Here is a 22,732-nt window from a genome sequence, read left to right as displayed (position 1 = left end):
CTACATTGGCCATTCAGCTATGAGGTACAAATAACTCTCCTGTCAAACTTTACAGGACTTTCACATACATTGTAGGCCTTGGCCACCACAAAAAAATTTTCAAGGCAATGTTTGGTTGCAGATGTTTGTGAACCAATCTTAGGCATGGATTTCCTCCATCACTTTCAACTCTCTCCAAATATGATAAGGGAACCCTAACAGCAAACCAACAAAAGAGAAACAGTACACAGAATCACTGGTGGTATGCCGCTATATACACATCCAACACAAAAGTACTTCAAATGTGGTATACACACCCACCATCTACAGCTACTCAATGATTGTCAAACGGTAGAATCAGGGATACAGAAGACAAAATCTTCTGTAGGAAGTGAGTTAGATGCCACACATTCTTATCTGCAGCACCTTCAACATGAGCAGCACTACAATCCTAGCACCACTAATACCAACAAGACAGCAACTGTCATGGCATAAACAGTGAATACCCACCTACAGCTGTAACATGTAGCAAGGCATAAGCCATTGGTAACTCAGATCGGTATGATGAATTTTTCTCGTAGTGCACATGCTTCCCCCATATGTGGTACAGACCTTCCACCCTCTTCCTCTGCCCAGGACTTGTGTGGGACATCTCAACAGAGAGGTATTCACTATGAAACTGGGCATAAAATTAGTACTTCATCAGTTTGTGTGTTTGACGAACAGTTCACACTCACCTACAGACTGCCCAGTGATGTTGATCTGACCATGATTGCGTAAGTACTGTTGCCTGACAGGTTACTTACCATCACAGATCCTACGTTATAGAATCACTTCCTAATAATCAAGCAGAGCCTGCAGTCCAGCATCCCACCACCACAAATCAATACAGACCAATCATCCTGCTTTGGCTGCTCCTGTTGTTCTCCACCCTACCTCAGCCAACATCATCTGTATTGAAACAAGGTGTGGATCATGGAACTAGTCCTTTTCTCTCCCTTTCAATGAGAAATGGCGAAGCCATGTACTGTATACTACCCAGCCACAGCACGGTTGGTCGCGTGCATATGTGTGAAAAGGACCACAGTAGCTGCAACCTTCCCTCCCATACCCCTCACCCACCACCCTCCTACCCTCCCATTGTTCCTAATTCCTGGGAGTGAGGGGGGAGAGCTCTGTGGGGACCCCACCACTCACCATTGACAGTGAGATAGTAAGATTCTTTTTGTCAGTGGTTGAGCCCCCGTGAGAAGATTGTCTTTGGCTTTAATAGTTTGGTATTAACAACTGTCTTGTGCACACATATTTGAGTTGTATCTCCATGTTGTAATAAATTGTATTGTAACAACCTAAATCTGCATTCTACATTTCACTGCAAGCATTTCCCCCAAGAAATCCCACAGTGATAATTGCATTAGCTCACATAGGAGATGATATTTTTGTGTTGTGTTATAGCAATATTGTATACCATTTTTTTTAAAAGTTACTGGAGGTGTTTACAACAAAATGTATAAATTAATATATGTATTTGGTTTACCAAGATTCAATACCTTAACATAATTTGTTAATTTTTTTTCACCAGTGATGCTACCTTCACTTGCAACATGTTCAAGAATGTTATTTTTCACATCAGTGGTGAGACAAAAATCTAAATTTCATTGCTGAGGTGCATAACTCTGTTATTTTTATTTAACTATCTCAAGGCGATCACAGTCAATTAATTTAGTTTCTTTACAGTGGAGATGTTGAATCTCAGATAGGTACAACAAAAAGACTCACAGTTAGCTTTCGGTCATTAAGGCCTTCATCAACAACAGACACAAGTATGCACACACACACACACACACGTGCAAATGCAACTCACACACACCATTGCAGTCTCAGGCAACTGAAACCACACTGTAAGCAGCAGCACCAGTGCATACTGGGAGTGGTGATGGGGTGGGGTTAAGGAGGAGGTTGGGGCAGGGAGGGAGAGGGATAGTTTGGTAGGGGTGGCATCTCTGCTATGTGGTGAGTGGCAACTTTCCTTCATGTAACGTTGTTACAAAAATATTATCAAATGGACTAGGTATACTCTTGATTGAAATTAGAAAGATTAATCACAGAAATGATTAATATACTGCAAAACAAAAGTACATGAAGTTTGTTGTTCTGACACAATAATACAAAAAAATGTAACCCATAAAGCACTTTTAAATGATTATTATGTAAATAGTAATGGTCAGTTGGCACATTTGACATGAATGGCTGGGATCATCTATGCAATGCCTCCCTCTAAGAGTAGGAACATTAACATTATCTTACTAATTCTATCTTAAGCAACAGTGATTGTAAACCACTAAACTGTATGACTGTGCTACATGCATTAACTGAACAACTGCTGCCACAAGTTGAACTAATATACCATGGAAGACTATGCTTTAGCTCAAAGATTGGACTCTGACATGATCACCACCCCTGGGCAATCCTTCTGATCTTCACACCATGCTGTCCCTGGACAAACTCCCATTTAAAATTCTCTCTCGTAATCCACTTCTTCCAAAAATGCTCCATGTGGACACCTTAAAAGAATTCAAATTACGAACTGCACTCATCAGGATTTCACTGTGCCAATCACATAATCAAATATCACTGGACAGTCCCCCTTCATGAAACTAGATAAGGTAGAGTGACTTGCCACCAAAAATTACTGATACCCCCAGTACATCTTCTGACATCACCATCTGATTCCCAATCATAACACTAATTTTCAGCATGTGCACAAAATCAGTTGGTGTGGGAACCCAAACATCTCAAAAAATATACCAGCTCTGCTTGAAATACACTGTGGTGCACCCAGCATGCAGAGCTATTTCAGACTTTGAGGAGAAATGTCTTACAATCCTAACAGATATGATTCCCTTAGAAAAGTCCTCTTAAAGCTGGCCCACAAATATCTGCAGATTCCAAAAAGTTTCTCTGCTGACAGAGAACAATGTCCAGAACACCAGCCTGTCAAACAATAAAGCCTGAAAGTTGTAAGAAGACCCTCCAGCTAGCATTGGGAACAATACACTGGAGTGTGTTAACAGCAGGACACTGCTCATGGCTTGGCGAGTCCCCACTGTCACGGGCCTTCCGCAAGCCTCTCCTATGACATAAAAGTGGCAACCATCCCCACACAAGCCTTGCCATTGTACCTGCAGCACGGTGCTTCTACCTTCCCCCAACTCTAGCCCATTAAGGTGACCCTTCAGTGTCTCTGCAAGCAACATCTCTCTCCCCACACAGCAGCAACACATGCAGATAATGTAATTTTAGTCAATAGAATGAAAGACCTTTCACCTCTAATTATCCAGTGCAACTAGATACCATGATAAGCAGTATGCAGTCACTGTAAATCCACCTCATTAAATGTCATAACTGCCCTAGTGCCTTCCTATTTAGGTAAAATGCATTAAAATGTGCATGTGCTTGTGAACTGAATTAATTAAAATGAAAGGAGACAAACTCTCAGTACTTTCCACCTTTCAACGAATAAGGGCTTGATGTCGAAACTTACTATAATGTTTGTGGATCAGATATTCTCATCTTTAAAAGTTTCAAAGACATGGGCAGAATCTGAGATGGATGCTTCTATGTGGCATCCCAGATGCCAGAGCTTCTCAGTAACAGTTTTCACCAGAACATAAGTTAGCAAATTTATACTATTGATTATTAAGTGTGGTATTCTTACGAATCAATGGCTACAGCAACAGAACCATATGTAGCATTACGGCAGCACAAAATGAAAGGGAGGATCAGATGGAACAAAAAACACATCATCTGCCTACTGCAAACACAGGGCATCATTGAACTGTTGTAATAGTTCTTCACGTCAAGCTGACCTACTCACGCAGCAAGAAAATAAGAGATGTTCCTCCAAGAAGAATTCTATTGACAAATGACACAATCCTGGAGTTTATGTCAGCTGTGAGTGTGGAATAGTTTACACTGAAGAGACAAAGCATTCTGTTAGCAATACAGCAAGTCAGCGGTTAGAAGGAAGCTAAAAGAGGTGACTGAAATTGTGAAGCAGCCTGCTAAAATTGGTCATAATAATGGGTACAGGCTCCCATGTCTTGGCTATATGGGCTTGTCCATTATTCACAAATGCCAGTCAATAAGAATGCAAATAAAAACAACTATCAGTAAAGGTTGTCAGCCCCATCTCCCCACTTCTGCCATTCAATGAAAGTAGAGTTCAGTGATGTCCTTGACTGACTGACTCTATGTGCTGGATGAAATTACACTATTTAAGATGTGAAATTAGCACTGGTCCACCCTGATGGAGACCATGCAACATTAGCCAACATTTTGTATAAATAACATAATGATGAGATCAAATTTTGGAATTATTTTATTGAAGATTTAGAAAAAAAGTTTAACCAAGCTTTGGATTAATATGCACATAGTAGAATAGTAAAGTAAATACCACTCACAAACAAGGTCTTGAGTCTTTTCCTATTGTCTGATTGCTGCCTACAAGGCAGTATGAGAAGCAATCTATGATTGTAGAACATGTGATTAGCAAGTTGGCAATCCCTCCAGATATTATTGACAGTACAAAACCAAAATAAGAAATGCTGAGTATTATTTTCAAAAGTTCCTTTACAAACCAAGATACAATAGCACTGTTCAAGTTTAATTTTGTCACTATTTCAAATATGTTGTATTGAGAAACAACTGAAAACAGAATTGAAAAGCCCTATCAGATACAGAAGCCTACTTACAAAGTTTAAAGAACCAATATTAATTGAGAAATCTAGGAAAATACCACTGCATCCTAAGTATGAAACCTGTAGAGACCCAAAAGACAAGAGTTGACTAATTACCAGTCACACAGAGCATTTATTAATAGGCATTACTCCTGCACTCCATATGCAATAGGAATAAAAGGAAACCCAAATGGAATGGAAAGAAATGGAAAAATGGCTTGTCCAATAGAAATTACTCTCTGCCATGCATTTCACAGTGGGTTGCATAGACGAAGAAGAAAAGTGATTTAGAGGTAATTTTAGATACTACTTGTTTTTAATCTATCTGGTAACTCTACATTTAAGGCAAAAAATTCCTACTCATGAATGAAAGCACTCTACATTTGACAGAATAGTAGGGACAAGTGGAACAACAACTGCTAGGTTGTACAATTGTAAATTTAAAGAAAAAAATCATCTCTGTGATCTGCCATGGAAATTCCTCCTGTTTAATTTATACATCTTTCTTAACCATAAATATCAAACCAGTGGTTTGGCTGATATCTGTACCCATAACATATTTCCAAATCATATATTTGATTTTTTTGTTTAGGCAACAAGACAGGTTATAGAATTCTAACTCAACTATTTTGTAAATGATGCCTTTCTCTTCTTTCACTCAAAGCTGAATAGTTATCAATCATAGTTTCTTGTATCATAATTACCATCCTTTTAATAATGTGATGTTACTGTTGAAATGTTGTGGGGAAATTTACTACATAAAAGGAAATGTCTACGTTAGTATAATAAATGTGTATTCTTAATTACATTTACAGCCTTTTCTAGAGGTTGCTTACAGAACATTTTATAGATTTCTGATGATTTGCATTTCTTGTTTGTAATACTGCTGCTAAATATATTAACTACATGAATCCTTGGTGATTTTCATATGCCACAATCTGATTTGTTGGAAACAAAGAAATATTCATTTTAAGTTCTGTCATTAGCAAATTGGAATCAAATAAATTTAGATGAAGTTTGTACTTGATTTTTTTTATGTGACTTACAGTGCCTTCTTTTATGAACAGACTGTATGCTGTTTTAGAAGAAAATGATGCTGAATGTGAAGAATTAAAACCTTTTATTATTTATTACTTCCTTGTTGATGACTGTGTTGAAATCAAAGAGGTCCATGGGAAGAATGATGGAAGAGACCCTGTGCCTTTACTTCTTAAAAAGACCAAGTTGCCCAAAAACTGGAATGATTTGCCTGGTAGGAGCCTAAAGTTATATACCATCTATAATTTTAATAATCAGTAGTCAAATTAGAATGAAAGTTTCTAAATAATAACAGTCTAGTATTACATGTATATTGTTAAGATTTAAAATTTATTAATCAGGTGATTGGTTTTGATCATGATATGATCGTTATAAGACCAGTGTTTATAATCACTAGTAGCGGGCTGCTCTTCACCACTCTCTCCAGCCACCATTATGGAGTTTGAATGATCTGATGATGATCATATCGTGGTCAAAACCAGTCTCTTGATCAATAAATTTTAAATCTTAGCAACTTACATGTGATCCTAGACTGTTTTTATTTAAATACATTTATTCTCATTTTTTATTACTGTTACCCACCAAAAATGTTCCAAAATATGCTTAATAGTAAAATTATTAAAGACTTTTACAGTATCAAAGACATTTTTTAGTTCAAGTGTGATATTTTTCACTTCTTTATCTGTATCTACACATGTTGTTGTGCTTCAGCAGACACAATTCAGTGAGAGCACAGCGGATTTTAGTTACCTCTTCGTCAATACAATCAGATATTTTCCAAGATTTCCATAGTAATATCATTAGAAGAAAAAGGATACTCATGTTCTTATGTGCAGCTGGTATTTAAGAAACTTTTAACTGATTTCTGTAGGTCATTTGTAAGATTAAACTAGTAGTTTCGGCTCTCTGAAACTGCAAACGTGTGTGCAAGTTGCACTTGTGTGTGTGTGTGTGTGTGTGCATGTGCGTGTGTGTATGTGTGTCTACTGCTGACAAAGGTCTTAATGGCCAAAAACTATGATTGTGTGAATCTTTTTATTGTGCCTATCGCAACTCAGCATCTCCGCTATATGGCGAGTAGCAACTTTCCTTCTCTCGTATTGTTACATTCCATCCTGGATTTTCCATTGTTTGATAAACTTGTGTACAGTCACACTAAAGGTCCACAACACCATCTCCATCAACAACCATACTCCGCAGGTCACCAAACACTGTTTGGCAGATGGTTCCTTGTACCATAGTCATTATTTTTGCTGTTTCACTCACAAATGGAGCAGGGTCCTGATTTCTCTTGTTGTCAGGGTCATTATACGAAATGTATGTTGGCAGTAGTGGGATCATTGTGCAGTCTGTTGCAGGTAATGATTCTTAGCGTGGACTGAATCTACCCAGTAACAGTCTAGCAGCACATCTCTGGATTACCTCGATGTCTTCCTTTGGGGGGGGGGGGGATCCCAAACACTCAATCAATATTCAAGTATGGGTTGCAAAATTTTCCTATACAGTGTCTATTTTATTACAAAGGAGCTAAACTTTCCTAGAATCCTCCCAATGAACCGAAGTCACCCATTCACCATCCCTACAATTGACCTCACATTCCCATTTGGTTTCATATCTTTTTGCAACTAACATTCAATTAGCATTCAAGAATGGATCACACAGTTGTTCTGTGCACTGTCTCCTTATGAACAATCTACACTTTCCTAGAATCCTCCCAATGAATTGAAGTCAACCGTTCACCTTCCCTACAACTGTTCTTACATTCCCATTCCATTTCACATTGTTTTGCAACGTTATGAATATCTATTTCATCATTGTGCCTGTATCAAATGGTATACCACTGAAACTGTATATGATAACTGAAGGACTATTTTTTTACTAATCTGTGTTACTTCATTAATAAAGTAATCAACTATATTTATATAAATGTGTACATGATTCTATATGCTCTGACAGCATCAGTAGGTGAAACACCATATACCTTGAAGGGTACTTTGCTACATAGTTGTCATTGTTTCATTTTTAATGGAAGGCAGTAAAAGAAAATTTTGTATCAGTTTGAATTATGATGAACAGCAGGTTCTCCTAATGTAAACCAGTCCCCATAAGTATGCAAAAACATTGTAGTTTTACATTTGATTTAACCTTTTGGAAACTATGTTCAAAGATTCATACAGCTACAAGCTTTCACATGTTGTATAGGTGTTCCCTGAAAAAATAATCGCATTAAAATTTCTTGGAGTATCATCCCAGGAAAGTTTCCCATATCAGCATGGTTATTTTGTGAAATGCTGACATGTGTCTGCATTATATTAAATGTTTTCAAAAACTGAGAAGTTCAACATTTTTCATGTTGCTGATACCAGTGCTGAACTGTAACTAAGAATTAACTTATTGCTGATCTAATCACATTCAAATGCTGTTTCTTATGCTGGTGTGTTATTCCTGTTACAGTTATAAGTATCTTGTTACTGGGAGAACCCTGTGGCAGTTTGAACTTTTGAGTCAGTCAGTTGAAAGTGTTTGGGTAGTTTATTTTGCAGTGCAGAGTGGTCAGTCAGTAGTGCCTTAACCAACATCAATTATTAATGGAAACTTTGTAAACTGCTTCTTTATTTCATAGTGAAAGAATTCGTTATGTGTGTCAGCTGTCATTATTGTTCTCTGCTAGAAACTTGATCAGAGGAAAGTCACTTCGTCTACATTAATATCCATACTCAGGTTTTAGCACAGGCTAAATGATCCTGGAGATTAAAAAATGTGATCTTGAACTGGCCTTGTAGTTTTATATAACAAAAACTAAAAATAATGATGACACAGATGGACTGGCCAGTTCTGTGTTGATGGCTTGGCATTGAAGATGGTAAACATCTGTAGTCAAGAAATATCAGTAGATCACCTCTTTAGCAAAGGTAGTGATGAAATGGTTTGGTTGTGTTCATCAAGACCACATTCAAGTTATTTTGGGATGCTGGTCTCTTACATATGTAAATATATGAATTTTCATTGTGTGCTGTAAGATAACACAACATATAATATGAATCTGTTAGAGAACTGGCAAGTAAGTGTAAGAATAAAGTGACAAAAAATATATCTAATGACTTAAACAATGGGAAGTCCGGGTTGTGGTATCAACACTTGAAAAGGATGTATTGCTACTCACTATAAAGATGACACACTCAGTTGCAGACAAGCTCAGGCACAGGCATTATGGCCAGAATGGCTGGAGATAGTGTTCATATTTATATAAAGTGTGCTTGCTTGTGTGAATGTGTGTGTTTTCCTTCCTGAAAAAGGCTTTGGCCAAAAGAGCAATATGTTTCATTGTGTTCATCTCAAACTCAGTGTATCATCTTTGTGGACAGTAGAATCTATCATTTTCATAATATTGTTGATTTCTAAGGATTTAGATGACCAAAAATTGAATATTTTACTTTAGACATTCCAAGAGACTAGAAACATTACTGATGGAAGATAGAGAGAAACCAGAAATCAGAAGACAGGAGACTCTCTGTGGAAGTCTAATAACTTCACAACCGCTGCCAGCACAGAACAATCAGGATAAATTACCTGTAGAGTTTCCATAAGTTGGAATTGTCTTTAAAACAAGATGTTTATTACTTCCAGAATGAATTTTTACCCTGCAGCAGAATGTTTGCTTGATTTGTAACTTCCTGGAAAATTAAAATTGTGTTCCAGATCATTACTCAAGTTTGGGACCTTTTCCATTGTGGTTAAGTGCTTTATTGGCTGAGCTATCCATGCATGGCTCAAAACCCATCCTTATTGTTCCACTTATACAAGTACCTCTGTTCTAACTTCCAAACATCATACCAGTTCTCCTGCATACCTTGTGGGAATGGTGCTCCTGGAAGGAATGGTGTAATGGGGAAATAGTTCACCATTAGGCATAGGTCCCAAGTTTGAGTTCCAGTCCCAGAAAAAGTTTTAATCTGCCAGGAAGTTCTGATGCTGGATAAAAAGTTCTTGGTAAACTTGCCACATCAAATTCAGATAAAATTCAAGCTTTCGACGACTACCTCCATTGTCAGCGGCAAGGGCTATGTCTGTCTGTCATGAAACTGGTAATGCTCACACTTTTATACCCAAGCAACCACATCTCAATGGTTTGATTACATCATGGTGACATCAAGAAGACAGTGTGTACTATGGTGGCATCCTTTATGGTCATAGATAATGCTTGCACACTCTGCCCAGCGTCACTAGCAGTACCACCACTTGCATCCGGCAGTAGTTACAATAAGACTTCCTATGGGCTTTTGCTTTATTAAGTCCATGGTTCCATGCATTAATAAGTGCATAGCCAGCGTCTCTATAAAAGATTTTATCACAGAGTCTTAACTTGCACCACTTCTCTAATCACAGAGTCCCAGTAGTTCAAGCATGGGCCAGAATTCTCATTTGTTCAAACATAACCTTGTAGTTATTTAACATCAATGGTTTTTCAAAATTCCTGTACTTCAGGTGATGCTGATGTTCAATACAGCAATCACCAACAGTCCATACACATTGATCCATGTAGCTGCTGCCACACTCACAAGTAATATTATTAATTCTTGGTGGGTAAACACTGGTCTGATTCCTTGCCTACTGAGGACTCTGCCTATCTTCCTAGTTGTTGCAGCACAGAATGGAAGCCATGCTGTGTGTTGGTCCTCCTGACTTTACTGAACAGAATCATGTGTTAGTTTTCTTGCCAGTGTTGACCTAATATAATGGGCTGAATACCTGTTCCTTCTGAACAACATCATCAGATGATTCATCTTGGAGCTGAGATGCTCCTTGTCTGAAGTAGTTCTGGCTCTGTGAGTTAGGGTGTTCAGCATAGCTATCTTTTGAGTAGGTTGTTGAAAGCTGTGTCCATTGAGATACAGATCTGTATGCACTGGTTTTCTACATATGGAATGGCTGAGTCTCTCATCTGCTTTCCATTCCACCAACACGCCTATGAAAGGCTACTTTACATCCTCACTCATCATAAATTTTATATTTGGATGAATTCTGTTCATGTTGTCAATAAACTGCTGCAGTGCCTCTCTGCCATGTGGCCAGATTAAAAATGTGTGATCGATATATCTGAAAAAGCAGGCAGGATGGAGGTGCCACTATTCAACACTCATTGTTCAAAATTCTCCATGAACAAATTAGCAATGGCTGGTGACAGTGGCAAACCCATGGCTGTTCAATCAGTCATTTTGTAATAATTTCCACCATAAAAAATGTTTAGTAGTTAGGACATGTTGGAATAATTTTTAGTTTTCAAGAGAGAAATGAACAGCCAGTAATCTTAATGTTCCTTCTACTGGTACTTTCACAAACAGGGAGACCCTGTTGAGGCTGACCACAGTATCACTTGGGCCTGTCCTCATCTCTATTTGCGTGATGTCACACTGATATAATCTAAGCAATTATATGCAATCACTTGGGTATAAAAATGTGAGCTTCAGCAATTTCATGATAGTTAGTCATGGCCCCTGATGACAGTGATGATGGTGTTGATTGAAAGCATGAGATTTTATCTATATCTGATGTGGTAAGCTTACCAAGAACTTTCTATTCGAGGATTCCACTACAGAAGATTTCATAGCCATATTAGTGTTTATTAGTGATGTCCTTAAATTACTAATGTGGCTCTATTAGTAAATATCTCATGAGGAATTTTCATTGTATTGATATCCTTTTGCAAGTTTGCCTCATAGCTTTTATAGTGGTTGGAGAGAGAGACAATGTGCATTGTCCAGACTTGCAGTAATTATTGTTTAGCTGCACCAAAAATTGTATACCCAGAAACATGTACAGGCCTAGATGCGTGTGTGTTAAGAACATTGTGGCAGTTCTGGGACACTGAATAAATGTTAATTCCTTTTGGTTTTGGTGTGCAGCTTGGTATTTGTCTTTTCTCCTCAATGATGTACAACAATGCTGGTGTGGTTGAGGTGGCTGTTCTCTCCTAATGTTGACTTCACCTCTGAAAATCTCCATTTAAAAATTAAAGTCCTCATTACATTGGGAGAAGGAAATTAGGATGTAGCTTGGCAGTAGAATGAAAACTTGGTGACTTCTGCATATTATAACTTTTACTTAACACAATACTGAGACCACAATTACATACATCTTTCTTGCACCAGCTTAAAAGATCAACAGATGCTGAGATCAGTGAAAAACAAAAGAGGTACATAAAATAATTGCTATTTTAACCTTCAGTTTTCTGTTAGCTTACTGAGATGAACATACCTCCCTATTATATCTTTTCACCTCTCAATTTGTATGTCAAGTCTTTGTAGGAAGTACTTAAGCTACAAATTCACAATATCCAGAAACATATGGCCCCAGTATGTCAATATCGATTATTTTTTAGAGGTGCATATGGGGCCTGAAGATGGCATAATGAATTGCTGAAACTGATAGTGAAAATAAAATAAATTGCATGGCTGTTTGGCAGATGTCATTGTTGAAAATCAGTACACTGTCATGGTGCATTACACTATTTACACCTTTCTGTGTACTTTAAACTCTTGATCTATCAGGTTACTGAAACTTGTGTTCATGGCTAAGTTTACCTTGTTTACTCCCCCCACACACAAGTCAACACTGGCAAGAAAACCAACACATGATTGTGTTCAAAAAAGTCAGGAGGGCCAACATACAGCATGGCTTCCATTCTGGTGTGCAACAATTATGAAGATAGGCAGAGTCCTCAACAGGCAAGGAATCAGACCAGTGTTTACCCACCAGGAATTAATAATATTACTTGTGAGTGCGGCAGCACCTACATGGGTCAATGTGTATGAACTGTTGGTGATTGCTGTATTGAACATCAGCATCACCTGAAGTATAGGAATTTTGAAAAACCAGTGCTGCAACATGGAGTGCTGAGGCTTGTGTGTAGTGAAACCATCAATGCTGTGATGATGAGGTTCATCATTTATAGCCCAGGACTTTGTTCCTGTTATAATCTACATGTTTCAGTGGTTGAACCACTGTTATAATCCACATGTTTCAGTGGTTGAACCAGTCTCACACTCTCAGCATCCCAAAGGCACTTGAATGGGCACAAGGTAAGTCTCCAATGCCTTTATTTGTTTCCATACCCTCTCTGTGGTAGAATGTCTTGTTGATACCTGAGTCCACTGAGGATACAAATGTTTATTACTTCCCAAGCACTGGCAAGCATTTTTTATGGGAATACACATGGAATGATGGGCTTCAAACCTTCACAAAATGTTTGTAGCATATTTGCAGTTATTACTTCACATATGCAGTCCTGGAAAACATATCCAGCTTTACATTGCATCATAGTTTTTACATTTCATCATTGTTACAATGCCCCGAGTACTTACATTTTAAAATATATTGACCCATCAGGTTTGCATATTTCTTACTCTGTACATTTTCATATGACATTTACATTTCTTTACATAAATATTATACAAACATTTATAAAGATGGACATTATACATACAAGATAGTTAATATTATGTAAAATTCTTCTGTATATATCTCATAACATCTTTCAGTTTTTACCTTATTGTTTTATCACCTGTTGCTCCCAGGGATTACCCTTTTGTATGTACATTTGTGAACAATCTGTTTTCACAGTTCATCTCATTTTAACATTACACAGATTGTTGTTTTTTCAGTCTCATTTTCCAGCATTGACAAAATATTTTCATACAATATTACCAATATATCTGAATAAGTTTTGTGTTCATACATCACACCATCCACAATTATTCATCATTACAGATGCAGAGGAAGGAAATTGTGATAGACCTACATAACTATGCTTAACTACCCCTCTGACAAGTTTACTAGGATTTGTCGACTGGTCTACAGGAAATTTTATGGATAGGAAGAAGCATTCATTTTTACTCTCCCACTGCAGTCTTTCCTTCATCACGAGAGAACTATTGAGCACATTGTTTCATGACTACCTACTTGTGTTAATCCACTTACTTTGTGATGACTATCTGTTGATACATTCTGACAGTACAATATTGTATTATACAAGTGTCATCATCAATTTTGAACAGTGTACTTCAGTGTCAGTGAATCATTCCATCATCACTGATTCGCAAGTCATCCAATGTAGTGTCACCTGAAATAAGATTGGCAACCTGGCGGCCAAACTTCCCTGAAGGGGCCTTCTGGCCAACAGTGCCACATGATCATTTCATTTCTGTAGTGTAGACATTTTATTTCCTTAGTAGTGAAGTCATATTATAAAGTTTTCTCTAAGTGTAGATTACATGGCATTTCTTTGCTAAGCTATGATCGTTGTCAGGCAATGATTTGTTGGCTTACGCTGAGCTGTGCACATGTGTGGAGGTTGTCAACCTTAAAGGTAGCTACTGCATGTATGCAGTTCTGTCCTCACTGCTACATATACTGCATCTCAATTGCATACATACTGTGTCTTTAAACAGTACAGTTTCAAATAATTTTTGTGCTCAGCAGGAGTCATTTTTTCTGAGCTTCTTGGGCCCGTAAATATATGAAAAAAATCCTATATAGCTAAAACTTAAATCCTAATTAGGCAACCCAAATGAAATAGGCAAAAATGAAATCTTTCCTTAACACTAAATATCAGTTGTAATAAGTATATTCAAGTGGGCAGTAGATCATAAACTTACATATGGTACATTCCTCTAAGCCATGCTTGATCAGTGTCAAATTCTGTTTAGTGCACAAGTTCGTGTAAATCTTTGTGTGGGTAGAGCCCTTATTCCTTATTGTTTAAGTATACTAACTTACAGGCCTGGGTGATGGATTTTTGATAAAACAAATTGGCCTGTGTACAGTAGCTGTGACTTGTGATTCAAGTTGCCATAGTTTGTTGATTTTGGATGGGTCCTAAGGATTACTTGTAGTCCCACATGGTTCTCTACAGTGTGTCCTAATTTCCTATCATAGAGTTGTTTTCCATAGTCTATCTTTTCTTCAGTTCTAACCAGTGTATGACATATTTTCTCCTCATGTGATACTTCCTTCTTAGGGACTTGAATAGAAGTTTATCCCTATTTTCTACTTGTCTTTCGTCAAACAGCAATTCTGTAGGTATGAAGCTGGTTGAGCTGTGTGGGAGATCATTAACAACTTGCTGGAATGGAGTAATGTATTTGATACACTTATGTATTTGTGAGGGGTGTAAGTCCAGGTAAATCTGTTAAATTCCTTAAATATTCTCTCTCTGGGACTTGCTTCTGGGTGAAACCTGGTTACAAGTATATGTTTAATGTTGTGAGTGTTCATGAACTCTTTCCAACATGCTGTCTGTCAACAGTATTTCCTTCTTGCCTTCTATGGGTAGATAATCCATTGTAATCCTTCTGATGATGGTGCTCACAGTCACTGACCACACAGCATACAATTTGACATACTTTGAGAAAATATCATATAGTGCAACTACATATCTTACACCTCCTTTCCGTTGAGTATATGGTGCAGACATGTCCAAAGAAACTATCTCCAAGGGTCTTTTAGTCGATATTGGGTGTAGTTCAATTAGTTTTGACTTATTTGTATGCTTAGCCTTCTGACATAGAACACATTTATGTATTACGTGCAGAACATTTTGTCTTAAATTTAGTTAGTAACAATAAGTGCTTATCTTACTAAGGCATTTGGAGATGCCATAGTGTTCCCAAACATTGTGAGTGTGTAATATAAAGTTGTGAACATGATCCTGAGGTAAACAAACACACCTCTGGCTCTGTTCTGGATGGTGTCAGTGATACAAGACAAAAATTAATTTAATATTCTGGTCCTACAATTTTCTGCCTTCAGACTTAATTTCTACAGCTGTTTAGATTTTACAGTTTCGGACTGGAAGTATCAGTATGTGTCGTCATTTTTGTAATTGGTCAGACAGACCCTGTGAATTTATATTCATTCTAGCTCCAGTGTACAATGCTGTGAGTACTCTTAAAGCAAGTATTTGTTTATTTATTATTGCCTTTACTGTGTCTTCATTTTTATTTACATAGTTGGTAATATCTATCTGACACAGGTCATCTTTGATATCACCGCAGTTGTCATATCTAAGGAAACAGCTTTTAACTAGTTCTGTGTCCTCACCCCTATTACTAATCATTGAATGGGGGCCTATTTGGACCAGTTCAAGTTTTCTGAATTACCCTGAGCACTTACCTCCTCTTTATGGATAACCTCAAGTACATGCACATTCTGCATCTGGTTTCACCAGTTAGTATCCAGTGCAGCTCTCAATTTGAAATTTTGTTGTCCCTGGGCACTATTCAAAATGTAATTTTGATTGTACTGATTATAGTCAGGCAGTGGCGGATTATTTTGACACCCAGTTGTGTTCTGCCATTGCCAGTTGCCATTCAGGTCATTGCCTCCAGTCAACGACATGTTGTACATTTGCTGACTATAAACTCTCTGGCCATTAAATCCTGACCGATTGAAAGTCTGCCCTTGGTTATTTTTGTGTCCTTGGTTGAATTTTTGTCCCTCTCCATTACGAAACTGGTTCCTGTTGGTATTGCTGTGAGGGGGATATGGTTGCCAGACATGTTGGTTGTTATAGCCATTCCAACATGTTGTTCGTTAGTTTGTGTGGGGTCTACCTGCATGGTGTCACTTTGTGGTTGTGCAGGTCTCTCTTCATGGGTAAGATCAATGGAATCAACAATTGAGAGGAAATTTTCTATACTGTCCTCAGGAACGGTCATTAATTTCTCATATATGTTATCCAGTAGTCAACTTTTTAAAAATTTTAGGACATCTACATGTGATATTGGGTTTGTCCAGTAATGGGTTTCACTCAGATACTTCTCAAAGTATCTTCTGATCCCTCCTTGTTTACTTCTAAATGGCACCAGGTTAAACTCTTCATGCTTCAGTCTTGCTTGTACTTCACTGGATGAAACTTGTCTAGGAATTTCAAATTGTTCGTAGATGTAACATTTTTCTGCCATGTCAATGGCCCATAGCGAGACATCACTCTGTGTATGACCTACCACAAAGTGTATCTTCTGTTCTTCACTCCAGTTCCTTGGGAAAATGTTCTGGAAGGCTCTTATGAACATGACTGGGTTTGTTCGCTCAGAAACTGCCTGTGTTGCAATAAACCTTCACCCACAATGAAAGTAGAAAAGTGTGCAGCACTGTCCATTGCCATTGTGGTATTGTTTTGATGTATCAAATCATATTCCAAATACTTCAGTGTGACAGGGAAAGAAGTCAGTAGCGCCTGCTGTATGTTATAGTTGCAATCTATTTCACCTGACTGGTTAGGATTTAAGTGTGGATAGATGTTTGGATTATCTATCCTGTCTGTCGACACCTGATGGCTTGACGTTGAATGTTCCATTTCCTTTTCAGTGTTTCTAATGATGTTAGTCAGCGATTTTTCCTCCATAGCTTCCAACCTGTGATCTATTTTAGCTCTTAGTGCTACCTTCTGTACCTTCATTGTCCTTGATCACATCTACATAACTCTTGTGTTTGTGGACTACCTTTGGCACCAGGGTACTGCCTTGGTCTAGGATACCAGCCTCAGCTCTATCCTTTATTTCCTTGATGTATTTATCTATCCTTTCTTGCTCCTTCCTCATGAACTGAGTATTTAAACTTCTGCTACTTAGTTGCAATGACAGGTCTTCCACCTGTTCAGGTAGGCCTTTGTACACTGTTTGCAACCTGTCAACAGGACCTGTGAGTGTATCTATATTCTGGTACAATTGTTACTGCTCCTACTGCATTTTTGTCCAAGCCTCAGATAGCTCCTCCTACTAATGATATGTTTTGGCTTAAATTATCTGTATCTTGTGACAAATCACTGAGAAGTTGTGTTTTTAGTCTTTCCCAATACTTACTAGTATATCTGATAATTCATTTGAAAAACAAACATGCAAATCTTTGCCAAGTCATTGAACTGTTGTGTTATGTCAGTTTTTAAAGGATCAAGAGTTTGCTTTTTCTGTTCAAGTAATTCCCTTTGTGTATTATGTCTGTTGTTTTGAAAACTCATACAATTTTTTTGTCAGTACATCATTACAGTATTTGTTTTTGCTCTTTCTTAAACTTGTTCTTAGAATCACTGAAACTGTTTAAATTCCATTGTAACATTTGCATCATGATGAGGGTTTCCAGTGTGCACACTGCATCCTGTCCAATCACATTTACAATGTGCCAGACTTACACTTTCGCCAGGAGCAAAAATACTTTCTGGAGAAAATTGTGACCCTGTCTTATTTACTCTCATCATTGTATCATTGTGAATGGTAATGTTACTATCATCTATGTCTATGTTAATTGAAAAATGTAACTGGTTGTTGTCACTGCGACCAACATTTTCAATTTTGATTTAGTTTGTTGCCACATCCATTTTGGTGACATCTCGTGTCTGGCTATCCTGCAATGGACTGGCAATGGTGTGTCTATCATGTGTGCTCAATTTCTGATACTTTTACAAAATGACAAAATAAATGTATACTATTAAAAATGATGTATTCTGTTTGTAATAGTGAGAATACTGTAGTAACACTGTTCACGTTTACGTAGCACTTCACTTAGCATAGACCGGGACTGAGTCCTAGGCAGGCCCGATGTTAACTGACTGGACATGGCCCGTGCTGCCTGAGTTGTTGTTGTTGTTGTTGTTACACCAGCAGAGGTCGCGTCCGAATTCTCGCGTGCCCTCTGGTGGACGGGACTCTACTTGCGACAACTACCGTCCGTGACGCGCCGTGCCAATGTGCGCCTCCCACGATCTGTCTGGTGGCTACTGCACTCCTCCTCCTTCGGGGGGTGAAGCCACTGTGATCCACTGTATCGGAAGGTGGAGCGTCGGGCAGGAGCCATGACCTCCACATCCACTGGAAGGCCGGAGTCAAGGGGATCTGCCAACCCTCGAGCCGGAACCTTCGAATACGGCTGGATGTGACCCACACGAAGAGGCCCCCGTCGTCCCACCACCGGAGCCCGGGACAGAACGGGCGACAAACCATTGAACTCCGGATCCTGTTCCACCTCGGGAGGGGCAAGACCCAGTGGCGAGGATGATGGGGAAGGGACGACCACAGGTGAACCAGCCTCCTGAGGAACCGGGCCTGCGAGGGGGGCCGGCTCTCGCTGGGGCATCTTGAACAATGGCGATGGTGGTGCTGGAGCTACTGAAGGCTGCCAAGGCTGAGAACCATCGCAGTGCAGCCGAGTCACAGCGGGGAGAGGCGGTAACGTCCCCTGAGAAACCAACACAGGTGCCGGCAATGGGGAAGCCGGTGTCCGAGAGGTCGGAGGGTGGGTGCCCAAACGCGGACGTAGCTGATTTTGGTGACGACATACCACCCGGTCCCCCGCCTGCAAGGTATAGAGCCCGCGGACATTTCGGCGCAGGACCACCACCGGTATACAATGTGGATTGCGACCAAACCCACGGGCCCAGACCAACATACCCAGTGGAAAGCCAGGTACTCCGTGTTGTGAAGACTGGCGAGGACCAGGCCAGAGGAGGTGCAGCAGAGTCCTAGGTTGGCGCCCATGGAGGAGCTCTGCGGGGCTGTGTTCTCCCATTGGTGTGGTCCGGTATGCCGTCAGGAAAAACGTCAATGCTTCCTCTGCAGGAAATTCGTGCACATACTTTTTCATCTGCGTCTTAAATGTGCGCACCATGTGCTCGGCTTCCCCATTCGATTGTGGATGGAAGGGGGGAGAGCAAACGTGCCGAATACCAAAGCGCCTACAAAAATCCTGGTAGGTCTGCGAAATAAACTGCAGTCCATTGTCCGAGACCAGGGTGATTGGCAGACCTTCCAAAGAAAAGATTTTGGCTAGTGCCAGGATTGCAACTTCTGAAGTGGTTGAGGAGCAGCGAACCACATATGGGAATCGGGAATAAGCATCAATGACAATGAGCCAAAAGCCATTGAGAAACGGGCCCACAAAATCGATGTGAACACGTTCCCATGCTTGGGTTGCCGGCGGCCACGAAGACAACGCTGCCCTGGGAGATGCCTGTTGTCTCGCACACTGGGAACAGGCGGCCACCAGGTGCTCAATTTCTCTGTCAATACCGGGCCAATACACATGTCTGCGAGCCAAGGTTTTAGTACGGGAAACACCTCAGTGCCCCACATGTAATAACGTGAGGACCTCCCTTCGTAAACTTGCAGGAACAACCACGCAAGGAGCTGTATCATCGGTAGCCAGAAGGAGAACTTCTTCCAAGACCGAGAGGCGGTCTCGTAGAATAAAATAATTATGAAGAGGGTCCGAGGCCCGGCCTGGAGGGCGAGATGACCACCCCTGCTGAATGAGGCGAACTACTTGCTGGAGAACCAGGTCAGCTGCCGTTTCCCTGGCCACTCGAGAACTAGTGATCGGGAAGCCATCAACCACTTGGTGGGATGCCACATCCAAATGAAAACACATAATCTCCTCTCGATCGAACGTAGGATCCGGGCCCACCGGAAGATGGGAAAGAGCGTTGGCGTTGGCATGCTGTCCGGTAGGGCGAAAATGAATGTCATAATGGTACTTAGAGAGGAACAAGGCCCAGCACTGTAGTCTGTGGGCCGCCCTATCCGGAATCTGAGAGGCAGGCCCAAATAACGATATTAACAGCTTATGGTCAGTAATTAACTGAAACTTCATGCCATACAAGAAAGGGTGAAACTTGATAACAGTGTAGACAATGGCCAAAGCCTCTTTTTCGACCTGGGAGTAATGGGCTTGCGTGGGACTAGGAGTTTTGATGCAAACGCCAGTGGTTGCTCGGAACCGTCTGCATTGCGATGGGCCAGGACTGCCCCCACCCCATACTGCGAAGCATCTGTAGCCAGGACCAATGGCTTATGGGGGTCAAAAGTAGCCAAACAAGGCGCTGACGTGAGGAGGCCCTTCAACAAGGTGAACGCTCGCTCGCATGCAGGCGACCAATCAAAAGGAACACCCTTGCGCAGAAGGCAGTACAGGGGGCGGGCTACGGTGGAAGCCCTGGGAATGAACCGGTGGTAATAGGCTATCTTGCCTAAAAAAGCTAGTAACTCTTTCAGCGAAGCAGGCCGAGGAAGGTCGACGATACCTTGGACCAAACTTCCTAATGGCTGGATGCCGTGCTGAGAGATGGTGTAGCCCACATACTCAATGGACGGTTGGAAGAAGTTTGACTTATACAGGTTGCAATGCAAGCCCACAGACCTGAATTTGAGAAAGAGGGTGTGAAGGTTGTCCAAGTGTTCCTTCGTGCTGCGGCCTGTGACAATTATGTCATCCAGGTAATTAATACAATGAGGGATTGTCGACGTGACGTGCTCAAGATAATGCTGGAATATCACTGGGGCACTGGATATTCCGAAGGCCAACCGCTGGTATTGGTAAAGGCCAAACGGGGTGTTGACGACTGCCAGCCGTTTGGAATCCTCATCAAGTGGTATCTGATGATAAGCCTCCGAAAGATCGATTTTCGAAAAATATTGGCCTCCCGCCATGGCAGAGAACAATTCATCAGCACAAGGCAAAGGATAGGTGTCCACCACCAATTGGGAATTAATGGTGGCCTTGAAATCGCCACAAAGACGTAATTTTCCCGAGGGCTTCCTTACAATAACAAGGGGCGAAGCCCACTCACTAGAAGAAATGGGAAGAACGACCCCTAGGGCTGTCAGCCGGTCTAGCTCTTCCTTTACCTGAGGGCGGAGAGCCAAGGGGATCTGCCTCGCGCGTAGAAAACGCGGGCGAGCCAACGCCTTCAACGTTAAGTGAGCTTCAAAATCTGAAACACGCCCCAGGCCCTCCTCAAAGATATCTGGAAAGTCTGAGATCAAAGATTCCAATGATTGATAGGGAACGTCTTCGGGGACCAACTGTATGGTGTCAACGATAGAAAAACCGAAAGCTTGAAAGGCATCCAGGCCAAAAAGGTTAGCGGAGCTCGCATCACTGACAACAATAAAAGTAATAGGCCAAGTGACTGATTTGTAAGTCACATCGGTAGTGAATTGACCCAGTAGGGGAATGAACTGTTTACCATAACCGCGTAGACACCGGTAAACTGGCGCCAACGGGGGCGATCCAAGGTCGGAATAAGTTTGTGCATTCAACAACGAAACTGCCATGCCCGTATCTACTTGCAGTTTGTAACTGGCGCGACCAAACCAACACCTCGATAAAGAGTTTGCGTGCCGATGCGTCGGGAGCCTGGCCCGATGAAACTTCCTGAATGTCAACGTCCACGTCCTCTGTACCTGCTTCCTTCGATTCTTTTGAGACTGAGCTGCAAACTTTAGCAATGTGACCTTTTTTATTACATTTGCGACAAACAGCCCAACGCTGGGGGCACTCTGACTGATCGTGATGTGTATAGCACGATGCACAGGACGGCAACAGGGGCCGGTGGCCGGAATTCTGTTTACGCGCCGTGTGGGAGCAGCCGTAACGGCCGGATTGTACTGCTCGCACGTCATCCACCCCGGACACAGTGGACGCGGATGCGCCACCATGAACCGCCGTGACATCGCACCACGCTTCCAGCTGTTGACCTGTGGCGTGAGAGACTTCATACGATTGAGCAATGGACAGAACTTACTCAAGGGAAGGGTCTTCTAACTGCAGGGCCCGTTGCCAGACCTCCCTATCAGGGGCCGAACGAACAATGACGTCGCGTACCATAACGTGGGCATATGACTCTCGCGACTGCTCCATGACAAAATGACACTTGCGACTAAGACCGTGTAAGGTAGCGGCCCATGCCCAGTAAGACTGATGGGGCTGTTTCTTGCATTGATAGAACTCAACCCTAGCCGCCACAACATGCGGGCGGCAGCGATAATATGAAGACAGCAATGAACACAATGCATCAAAAGACAAGGATGAGGGTTCCTGCAACGGCGCTAGCTGCCGCAAAACTTGATACAGCAAGGGAGATATCCAAGACAAGAAGAGAGCACGACATACCTCCGCATCGGCAACATGAAACGCCTGGAAATGCT

At 40.8% G+C, this 22,732-nt stretch overlaps 1 protein-coding gene across 1 annotated transcript in view; it reads left to right on the top strand.

The window, feature by feature from the left end:
• Window positions 1-22,732, top strand: part of LOC126457283 (EF-hand domain-containing protein 1-like) — a 185,857-nt gene that overhangs the window by 80,836 nt on the left and 82,289 nt on the right. The window contains exon 6 of the mRNA XM_050093451.1: window positions 5,786-5,970. Coding sequence (XP_049949408.1) covers window positions 5,786-5,970 — 185 coding nt within the window. The remainder of the gene's footprint in view (window positions 1-5,785; window positions 5,971-22,732) is intronic.

The sequence above is a fragment of the Schistocerca serialis genome, chromosome 2 (genome assembly GCF_023864345.2).
Source record: "Schistocerca serialis cubense isolate TAMUIC-IGC-003099 chromosome 2, iqSchSeri2.2, whole genome shotgun sequence".
NCBI lineage: Eukaryota > Metazoa > Arthropoda > Insecta > Orthoptera > Acrididae > Schistocerca > Schistocerca serialis.
This window is presented reverse-complemented; position numbering and strand designations above follow the sequence as displayed.